Here is an 11,887-nt window from a genome sequence, read left to right as displayed (position 1 = left end):
TTGGATGATGGAAATCAGATTTCCTTGGGTATATTTGTTCCCTAGAGTTTCAGTTTGTTCTTGGGGGTTTATAAATTAATTTTAGAGTGAGAGAGTTGCATTAAAAGCTTTGAACTTGCCTCTTCTCCATTTATAAAACCCTAACTGTCAAACCTTCTTCATGCATTAAACACCAATCATTAGGAAGTCGGTTTGCATTATTTTCTTGATCTTGCATTAAGTTTCAAATCTTTATATAGACCTATTTTTATGATGCTCATCAGTTTCTTCCTTCAAATGTTTGACTAGAGAAACTGACTAGTCATTGAATCCAAATTTCACATACTATCATTGTCATATCATTTTCATTGGTTGTGTTGGTTCTCGGTGCCACAATGTGAGGAGCTCAAGAGGAGCTGCCACTTCGTGAAGACCGAAAGAGTTCATCTCATGTAAGGCAAGGTTGCACAAAGATAAAGCTCCTTTGTAAAGAGGGATTTAAGAATTATTGTGTGAGCTTTGTATGAACCTTGTTTACACTAGTGGATTGGACTCAGTGGTGAGTCCTTGGTTTTTTAAACTAGAGATGGGTTTTTTTCGGCCAAAAACTTCTTGTGTTCATTATTGTTATTCTTGTTCACATATCTTGTTAATTTGCATGTAACTCATTGACTCTAGGGTTTGTAAATAGATATGTGCTTTCAACTAAGTTTAACAAAGTTTGAATGTGCATTGAATGGGACGTTTGTTAACTAGGGTTAAGTTAGTAAGCCAAGTATAATTGTTTATTCTTGGTTTTGGTAAACTAACAAATCTGATCTTAGTTGACTAGTGATGCTGACTAGTCAATCAAGCATATATCGAATTTTAAATTACAAGATATTCTGCTTGATACCAATTTCAGGACGTAAGCGAGAGGGCTCTGAAAATGATTGTCTATATTTTCATTCAATGCTCATTTATTTCATATTATATAAATATATCACAAATAAATCACTTACATTAAAATTTATCAAATACTTTTCATATTCACAACACTTTTAAAAATACAATTTATCAAATGCTCAATTGCTTTATTGTACAATTAATTATCCAAAGCATAATAAAAATAGTTTTTTGAAAAAGCACATCAATCTCAAACTGACTCTTAATATCTTCTAAAAATATATATAAAGTAATGTTACTATAGACTAAATATTGCGTTTAGACATACAAATGCGATTATCAATAAATATGTTACCATCTAGCATTAGTTAGAAAAGAATAGCAAGATGAATGACACATTTGGTAATAACTTGATTATAAATACTTTTGCTCATCAATATTTTTATTAAAAGCACTTGTGTGTTTGGAAATACTTTTAAAATTACTGAAAATGGTTTTGATGAAAGTTCTTTTGGAACCAATGCTTAATAAAAACACAAGTAAATTTTAAAGAAGCACTTGTAATGCTACTTGCAAAAAGCACATAATTATGTGCTGGAACAATTTAAAGGCATAAAGCTTTTTTGGTGAAAGTTATAACTAATGTCATAGCAAGTGTTTTTAAAATGACTAGTGTGTCTTTCAAAATGCACTTCAAATGCTTTTGGAACCCAAAATCACTTTCATCAAAAACGCTTTCAGTCATTTTAAGAGCACTTCTAAAAAATCTAGCTCTCTGAAAGAAGGTCTGTTTCTCCTTAAAACAATAAAAATAATTTTATAATCCATTTAAATACTTTTGAGCTAGTCTACTAAATGTTTCTAGGGTTTTGATTATTTGCAAGATGCTTTTAGCCGTCCTAGAAGTATTGTCAAACGAGCCATAACTTGCATGTCTAATAAAAATGATTCTCTGCACGGTGCCGTTTCTTTTCCGTTTCTTTCTTCTTTTTCGATTACAGACAAAAATTTCAGTAAGTCATCGATTTCAGTTACGTTGAAAACATAAATAATAAGGTGATACCGACAAAAGGTTAAATAACTTCGGTTTTAAAAAAAAAAAAAATCAAAGAAAAAAGAAGAGAAACTATTATGTATATTATTCTAGTGGTTAGCGCTTGAGTGCTACAACACATATTTTAAAAATAAAATAAAAATATTAAACTATTAGGAAACTGAAATTGTTTTAAGTATTAAAAAAATAAAAAATTTTGAAACTCTAAAAATCTTATTGCGCATTTCTCATAAATACATATTTATGCTCTTAAAAAGAACGCAAGAATTGACTTCTAGTTGTGATGGGTCCATTTCATTGATTTTTGTTCCTCAAATGTATATAAAGTGTATTGCTATTTTTTCTTAAATAAAATAAATACGATAAAACTTTTCTATAAAAAAATTTTCTTCCGTTTGACAAATATGAATCACTCTTAAAGCTTGAGAATGGTAATACTAATTAACCAATTATTAATGTTACACTATGAATTCCCCCAAAAAAAATCTCATTGTTAAATCATTTTGAGAGCACTTGTATAATCTGTGGGCTAAGTAGAAAACTAAATTTACATATTTTCCAATAAAAGAAAGTACCATCCATATCCATATTCTCCCACTCTTTGAATTATGAGGTGGTAATCAATTGATAACATCTCAAGCATGTATACTGACATTTACTTTTAGTCCAAATACAATAGTTAATCATTTGCTTGAATAAAATTAACTTCCTCATACCCATAAATTGTTCAACAAAATTAACATACTCATACTAGTTAAGTTATGTTCGAATTTACCCATGACCAATCTACGTTGATGTGTTTGCAACAAAAAGGTGAATAGTAAAAGTTGAAGATATGCATTGCGATCAAGACAGTTTGGTCATTTCACATGAGGCTGAACAGAATAAGCGAGAGAGGGGTTTTGGTCCGCTTGGACAAGGACGCCATTAGCAGTTTCCCAAATTAAAATAAACAAAAGTAAGCGGTTTCACCCCAGGTCTCTTCTCTGGTCTTGAGAGAGAGAGAGAGAAGAGAGAGAGAGAGAGTTAGAGTGTATTTTTAAGAACCGCTTTATCTGAATATTTGGTTTACAGCAGAAAATAAAGTCGTCCATTTCTTAGAGAGAGAGGGCTGAGAGAAGGGAAAATAGAAAAGCCTTTTCTCTTTTGTTTCTTTACATTGAATTCCAATATTTTGTTCTCTCTTTAATTATCAACACAGCTAGCAAGCTCTCAACTCACAACCGATTTCTCTCTCTCCTCCTTCCCCTCTCTCTCTCTCTCTCTCCCCATGTGGATGATGTTCTTGGTAGGAGGAAACAGAAGGCGGTTTTGCCATTAATGGGGTTTTCAAGAGGTTTTGATTTTGGAGGAGGCGGAGGACAAGAAGAGGAAAATAAAAGAGATCACCTACTCTTAGAAGCAAAGCTCTTAGCTTCTTCTGCAAGACCAACTTCTACATCTTCTTCTTTTCTCATGGCTTCAAGTATTCAAGGAAACAGCAATCAACTTGAACACCAACAACAACATCATCATCAAATACAAGATCAGCATCATCAGCATCATCAGCAGCAACAGCAGCAGATTCAATATGGGATGATGCAATCATCATCTGCCAATATTCCCGCTGGGAACTTCATGTAATTATATATTCATCATCATATAATCATCATCACCATCATCATCAAAGTGAAAAAGGCTAGCTAGCTAGAGATTAATTAAATCATTCATTTTGTCATCTTATAATTTTAGGTTAATTCTATTTTTTCCGAAATATAATATTTATTTATATTAATTGGTGTGTTGTGATGATATTCTTGTGTTAGCGTTTTGTCTTTTATGTGTTTTAGCAGGTGATTATTCCTAATACCATTGATTTTTCATCTTTGTACATATGATCACCAGATCAAACAAAGACGGTGGAGCTGCTTATGATTTGGGGGAATTAGATCAAGCTCTTTTTCTCTACCTTGATGGACAGCCGCAGGACCATCACAACCCTTCAGCTAATCATGTTCACCATCAAGACCAACGACGTAAGCATCTCTGTCGTTTCATTTCCCCTTCTCTCTCTTTCTCTCTCTCTCTCTCTCTCTCTCTCTCTCTCTCTAGCTACATAATTCTTTCTTAACCTTGAGAGAAAGAGAGATATGGAGGTAGAGAGACATGAGAATCAGAAGGGAATATATTTTTCCCCCTCTCAGTGGTCCTCAGTCCTTTCTGGGTCGGAAATGGAGTAGAGATTTTGTTTGGGCCACAGGAAAAGCGTGTTCAACAAAATTATTTCCATCTCCTCTCTCTCTCTCTCTCTCTCCCCCCAGTACTTTTTTTGACCGGATCCACAAAGCAAATACACACAAAGGAAAACTGTAAATTCACAACCTTACATGAAAAACCCCATGTCTCTCCTTTTTTGAATTTTTTCGTTTCTTCTTCTTTGAAGCTTGGTTGGACCCGGACACACATGCAACAAACCCTCAGATCATGACTTCCTTGCTAGATATATCCCCATCTGTCCTGAGAAATATTTATCATGACCATTTCCAATTCCTAGTTCTTATGGTTCCTCTTTTAATCATTTTTCTAGAGCTCCCTTGGTTAATTCATCTCTCTATTTTCTCTAATATATATATATATATATATATGATTTTCAATAGTTGTGAGAATTAATTAGTTTTTGTGTGCAGATCTTCATCAAAATAATTCGTCATCTGGAATGAGGCCTCCAACTTTGAATATTTTCCCATCTCAGCCGATGCATGTAGAGCCATCATCATCAACCAAAGTATCTCACTATAACCGTTATTTAGTTGTATATATTATATATACTACCACTTAGTATTTTAATTCATTTCTTGTTGGTCGGTTCAAGTCTATTTTATTTTATTTTGTTTAATATAGAGCTAATTAGCACATTGAAATATTGAATTATAGTAGTAAAATGGGTTCGTTTGGGTTTGGTAATATAGGCAGCTGGAACGGGATTAGTTTCTCCTTCAAGTAGTGGTTCAAAGAGACCATCAGAACCGTCCATGGAGTTGGCCAACCCACGCAATGATTCTACTGCCCCTCCTCCTCCTTCTGGACCTTCTCATGAACCTGCCAAAGCTATCAAGGTACGGATCATGGAAATTAAATCAATTATTTACTCTAAATTATTAACTAGAAAAACTATATTAAAATTAAGATAAATTATATGAATTTGTTTATTTTGTTATATATGTTTTGCTTTGAATGTTTTGGCAGCGTGAGGGTAACCGCAAGGGACCAACTACATCAAGTTCAGAGCAAGAAGGACCCAAAACACCGGATCCTAAGGTGACTTTGGGTTCACTTTTTTTAGTAAAATATTTTCACTTCCTATTTCTTCTCTACAACAACAATTTCCAACGTTTGGTGTGATTATTCTTTCCAGACTTTGAGAAGGCTTGCTCAGAATAGAGAAGCAGCCAGGAAAAGCAGGCTTAGAAAAAAGGTACTCAACCCGTAGAAAATTTGCAAGTCATTAGCCTTTGTTTTTTTGTTTACTTTTCCATTACAAATTAACAGTTAACCTCGGTTTTTCAAAAGTATTCTTAATCTAATCCTTAAACCTTTTTCTTTTTTCAGGCATATGTGCAGCAGTTAGAGACAAGTAGGATTAAGCTAACTCAACTGGAACAAGAGCTGCAAAGAGCCAGATCTCAAGTGAGTTTACTCTACTAGGTACCAATTTTTTTGGTTGATTTATTTCCTAAACATTTCTTTAAGATTGGGTTTTGGTTTTGTAGGGCATGTTCTTTGGAGGAGGACTTGTAGGAGGAGAGCAACAAAGCCTTCCTGTTGGTATCAACAACATTAGCCCAGGTAATAAAATTATATTTGTTCCATTTTCACTTTTTCTGTCTTAAGTTCAGCATCTCTCAGTATAAAACCCTATTTAAAACCCATTTTCATCTTTCTCTCATTATTTCATTAGACGCTGCCGTTTTTGACATGGAGTATGCAAGGTGGCTGGAGGAGCACCACCGTCTCATGTGCGAGCTTCGAGCTGCAGTACAAGAGCATTTGCCGGAGAATGAGCTGCGACTTTATGTGGACAACTGCTTGGCACATTATGATGAAGTGTTGAACCTCAAAGGCATGGTTGCCAAGACTGATGTATTTCACATTGTTTCTGGTATGTGGAAGACTCCAGCTGAACGTTGCTTCATGTGGATGGGTGGATTTCGGCCCTCTGAGGTCATCAAGGTTTAATATTCCTAGCTCATTAACCCCAGAAACTTACAAATACATATCTTCCTCATTAATTAGTTGTTCTTTCGTACTGGAACATATTTCTTTTTCTCAAAATCTTCAAATTCATGAAAGAAGTACAACAGTAAATGTGTGACAAGAAAATGACAAAAGGACACAACCAGATTTTATCTACTTGAATTAGCTTACACAACTAGTATGAGGCAAAATTATTGTTTCTACCATATTGGAAAACCAGGTTGAAAGCCTTCATCTTAGGTTAGATCATGCATGCAGCAGTACCATATTGAAAACCCAGATTTTTAAGCCCTTAATTAGGGTTAGCTTAAGTAGTAAGGGAGTCTAGGGCAATAGGTCAGGATCATGATTGGTCTATGTTCAATTACCTGCAAAATGTAAAATAGAAAACTCGGTTTTAGACTCAAGTAATTCTATGCTTAATTAATTAGCTGCAACGCAAATTCTAATTACACAAAAATGAAACAAGGTTAATTCGAAACCTTCCTCTGTAACAAAAATAACTTGAAACCCCTCCTCATCTATTTGTTTGGAGAGGGGGGGGGAAAGGATAATATCGATGAAACATGTGAATAGAATATGATGAGATATGATATTCTAGTACGACAGCGTACATATTATGATCAAAATGACAAGTAAGATATATGCATGGGTACATGTACATTAAAGTAGTTGTCGGTGGCAGTGGCAAAAGAATATGGATCCATCTCAATTCTCATTGTGTGAATATTATGAATGACGAAAGGTAACGTGAAGGTTTTCCTACTAAAAGGTAGAGTTAGGTGTCATTCCCCAAAAGTCATGTCTGCTAGTACTACAATTTTGATCTCTGAAAAATTGAACCAGCAGGAAAGAGAGTTATACGGGTGTCTTCTTTCTCTCTTGATTTCTTTCTCTCTTTGATGAATATATACAAAAATCTTGTATCTATCTTCATCTTTCTCTTTGGTTTCTAGCAAATAATTAAGCAAAAATAAATCATAGCCAAGAAAGTTTGGTTTTTGCCTATTTGCATGCATGATATTATTTACTATTAATGTCAATAAATCAAATTATTTGTGAAAGATAATTGACGTTGATTATAATTAGGATCCCTCGAGGATCTTCGGTGTAATTTCTTTTCAGTACGTTCAAAATAGAATTGACGTTGATTATTGGTTTTTGTTGTTGTTCTTGATGGATATTAGATTATTCTGAATCAAATCGAGCCTTTAACGGAGCAGCAACTATTGGGTATCTGTGGGTTACAACAATCCACACAGGAGACTGAAGAAGCTCTCTCTCAAGGTCTTGAAGCTCTCAATCAGTCTCTCTCAGAGACCATAACCTCTGATTCATTGAGCTGCCCTCCCAACATGGCCAACTACATGGGACAGATGGCTATAGCCATGAACAAGCTCTCCACGCTCGAGGGCTTCGTTAGACAGGTACGTATATGAATGACTAACCACATATATACAATTTTTTTATCCTAAAAGTTTGGTATCAAGTATTAATTTACAGTTTCTGATATATCAATATATAGTCCGACAAATATCCAAAATCAAAATATATTAGTGATCAGTACTCGTACTAGCCAATTAATGACTGCCCTAATTGTTTTACAACTAATTATTAAAACTATATTATAGATTATTTTCTTAATGGCATGTTGATGAGGCATGAAGTTGTATCCGTTCGATCTTGATGGTGGTCCCCTACAATGATCTTGTGAATGGGACCTTCATTATTTTTGGTTGGAAAACCTACCCCAACACCATGAACCACTCCATGTCTCACTCTCATGACGTGGCTGAAGGGTACTTCGAATCTATTTATCTGCATGCTTCTTTCTTATAAGAGGTTGTCGCTCATGTATTATTTCTTGAAAGGGACTTTATGCATTCAACTCGTTCCTTCTACGTCTCCTTAAGTCCAATAAAACTAGCCCATACCATTAAGTTCAAAAGTTAGAAGCAAATATTTAATGCAACGTATGTCTTCAGAATAATACATTTCACTCAAAAGTGATTAGATCACTAATCACTTCTCTAATATAAGAGAGCACCTCATATTGTCGTGAGACTTAATCCCATTAGAATCGTCTAACAAATACCATTTTTATATGTAACTTTGTGTAAAAAAAAAATTTTTCCGGAGCGTAGACAACTAGTTAGTTGTTCTCATACATTATACTCCATCAACAAAAACAAAAAAATATGTACGTCCCTGTCAACTAAGCTAATTAAGCAAGTGAGAGGCATAAAATGAAAGAGCTAGCAAACTATAGAAGTATAAGGTCGCGATCTGCCCTTTTTTTTTCCAACCGAACTATAGAAGTATAAAATGATAGAGCTAGCAAGTGACAGACCAAGATCACGGTTCGAACTAGATTAGAAAACCAGTAGCCAAAGTTTTCCTCTGCATCTTTAGTAGCTGATAAGCATCAAATCTGGTCACGTCCACTAATATACATCATCATCCAAAAGATCCCTAGAGCCATATCTTTGCATGATGTCATGGTCCTAACCGCTTGACTTACAAGCCAACGTAGTCCCTTTACCATAACTTCTTTTTGACCGACTGTTCTAGAACCCTAATAGGCTCTTATATTATATATAGCTAGCCAACACACACACGTATACATATATATATATATATATATATAGAGAGAGAGAGAGAGAGAGAGAGAGAGAGAGAGAGAGAGAGAGAGAGAGAGGGTAAAGGGGAAAAAATCCCTTCAAATCTCTTAAAATGAGAGTAATTTTCAAGCAGGTAGCAAAGTTCAATTCAATTTGAATATAGTGCTCACCTTTTTCAAAATCAAATTAATTAAGGTCCTATAGTTGTAATGATGATATGAGTTTGAATCAATTTATCATGTCGTTTTCAATAAAGATCATTTTCTTATATTCAACAAGCTAGCCGCAGGTAGATTAAGAGTGTAATTATTATATGTTTAGGGCACACTAATCACTTCTTCAAGACTCATCCACCCAATTAGTAATTGACATCTTAACATGCTCTGTTGACTTAAATTATCTAGCTTACTAAATTCCTTCTTTTGTTTGAACAAATATAGAATTCAAGTCATTGCAAAAAGTGTGCTAAACTACTCAAGGAAGATAAGTCCATGTAATTATTTTCCCCTACGCAGCCCTTGTAGTCAAAATTCTTTGCAAAAGGTCACCAAGTTTACCCCACGACCAATGATCACCAACAAAATTTCTAACCCCCAACATTTCATTAACTTCCTAACTAATGACTTTTATGCTTTATCTAGTTGACCGATTCGACAATCACTCTTATTGTATATCACAAAGTCAAACTTATCTGCTTGTACGTAAAGATGTGAAATGTAAATGTCAAGGATTAATCTCATCTGGTCTAGGTTGATATTCTTGTACCATATGGACATTATAATATGTATTTATTTATTCAAATAAGTTGTGACAGGCAATTTGTGCACATATATTTGATGTTTATGATTATCTAATAGTTATTTAAGTGAAACTTACAGGCTGATAATCTGAGGCAGCAGACAGTTCACCGGCTTCAACAAATTCTGACGACCCGTCAAGCAGCGAGGTGTTTGCTGGCAATCGCTGAGTACTTCCATCGTCTCCGAGCTCTCAGCTCTCTCTGGATGGGTCGTCCTCGACAAGATCAGTCATAAATTAGAATATTCGAAGCTACAAAATTCATATCAACTATCATGACTAGCTTCAATGCATGTCTCTCTTCTCTGTTAATTAGTTACAGTTTAATCAACTAATGTCATCTTAATATGATATGACATCGCTTTACCTCTTTCCTATCTAGATAGAGAGATCTATAGATAGACAATTAAAAGTAGATAAAACTCCAAGCAGTTGTAGAATTTACTGTCTCCCTCATAGATATTCCTCAGAGGGTTCTATTAGCAGCCAATGCTGACCAAGAAAATAGTGGCAAGAAAAAAGAAAATAATTAATTAAGAAAATTCGTACATTAATTTGACGACTGGAATCGAAGAAGATGGTCTGGTTGGTGCTTAGGTTTTTGTGAGTTCGTGTGAAGTAGACACAGAAGAGATGCCGAGTGTGTTGAAAGTTGAAACTCAAAACGTCCACGTGGTCTTAGTGTTGCTGCATGGATGCCTTATGGTCTTGGATCTTAGTATGTTAGGTCATCTCAATCAAAGGGGTTATATTTAGCTCCCGTCTAGATTAGAATTTTTTTTTAATGAATAGTGATAAACCATATTTATATATCATCTCCAATCGAAAGGGGCTATTTTTTAGCCGACTCAATATTTATTATTTGAAGTTTATTTTTTAATTTTATTGGTTAATTGAATTAAAGTATCATATTAAAAATAAGGTTTCAAGACATATTTTGAGTGCCACTTGTAGCTCAATGATAATAAGCCTCCGGACATATTTTGAGTGCCACTTGAAGACGTGGCCATTTGAAAATTATTGAAAAAGTTAAAGGAAAGATTATTGGAAGAGGTAAGAGAGAGGTGTGTATGAAAAGAGTGTTTGAAGTGAATAGAATGTGAAGAAATGAAATAAAATGAGGTAAGATAGTATGGAATAGTGAAAAAAATGTGAGAAATGATGTAGAAATATCTTAAGTACTTATAGGGAAAAAAAAAATTGGAATTTTTTATTTATTTTTTTTTAATATTGTCTTAAAAAAAATCTAGTTAAACCCAACTGAAAGAGTTGGCTGGCTGGCTAAATATGGCCAACCCACTGGTCACATAGCTGGATTTTGGCTTGGTGGGTCCCAAGATTTTTTGGCCCAAACCTTTAGTAAAGATGAGTTTTGTGCCAAAAAGGATTGTCCCTTGGCCTATGGCTCTATAACCGGCTTAGTTGGAGATGGTCTTAATTACTCTCTTGGGCCTTCCTTTGGATCCTAGCTAAGAGATTACGGTCTAGTAATATTACTTTTCACTTATAAGTGAAAAATTTACGTTTGAATCTCGTGAATGCTAAGTTCGATACCAATTGATCATTTATGCCCCCTTAGTGTCAAACAAGCGGGCTGACAAGAGCACATATACGTGCATGACATATTTAAATAAGGCATGGCACGCCACGGTATAATTCATTAGATTGGGGGCGACCGAAGATTTAGGCTATTATATTTAAATCAATACATAGTTAAATATTAAGGATATTTGGCCAAAGGTCAATAAAAACTTCACTAATTAGCCATATATCAATGGCCAATTTTATTTTTGGACATAATCGATGAAATACTTATAATAATTATGCATAGGTTAATGAAGCATGCCACATGAGTTTAAGCTAAGTATAAAATAACTATTATACCCTTCTCTCTTCTCTTTATTTCATTCATTATCTCCTTCGCTTTCTCGTCCTTATTTACTTCATTCTCTCCCTGTGGAGCCAAAAATAATCACAAGATGACACGTGGATTTTTGAATAGAAGAGGACAAAAATACCCTTGAGACATACCGGGATTCCTACGCGCGAGCAGTGGGCAATCATCCCTCAACCAAGTTAAAAGTGCCCAAAATAGGTAACAAATTCAAAACTATTTCATCCACCCTCATCCTATATTCTTCACCAAGGTAATTATTCCATAACCCCCAAAACATTTCTTTTAAATTATGTTAATTAAATTAATGGATTTATTACCTAATTAATCTATTAATAGCTAATTAACTACAAATTACACCCAAAAAATACCACAAAGGGCCGGTCCCTATTCTCCTAATAGGGCTGGCCATATCCCTATAAA

At 34.5% G+C, this 11,887-nt stretch overlaps 1 protein-coding gene across 1 annotated transcript; it reads left to right on the top strand.

Moving 5' to 3' along the window:
• Positions 1 to 2,983: 2,983 nt before the first annotated feature.
• LOC137713665 (bZIP transcription factor TGA10-like) lies at positions 2,984 to 9,951 on the top strand. Its single transcript, XM_068452994.2, has 11 exons — positions 2,984 to 3,537; positions 3,803 to 3,933; positions 4,585 to 4,682; positions 4,867 to 5,013; positions 5,144 to 5,215; positions 5,313 to 5,372; positions 5,507 to 5,584; positions 5,668 to 5,743; positions 5,856 to 6,127; positions 7,339 to 7,578; positions 9,651 to 9,951. Exons 1-11 carry the CDS (start codon positions 3,239 to 3,241, stop codon positions 9,804 to 9,806), a joined length of 1,629 nt encoding a protein of 542 aa, XP_068309095.2. The 5' UTR covers positions 2,984 to 3,238; the 3' UTR covers positions 9,807 to 9,951.
• The last annotated feature ends 1,936 nt before the right edge of the window (positions 9,952 to 11,887 follow it).

This window comes from Pyrus communis, chromosome 14 (genome assembly GCF_041283825.1).
Source record: "Pyrus communis isolate YQ-2024b chromosome 14, ASM4128382v1, whole genome shotgun sequence".
Taxonomy (NCBI): Eukaryota; Viridiplantae; Streptophyta; class Magnoliopsida; order Rosales; family Rosaceae; genus Pyrus; species Pyrus communis.
The sequence above is the reverse complement of the archived record's forward strand: the minus strand, read 5'-3'. Positions and strand labels throughout refer to the sequence as shown.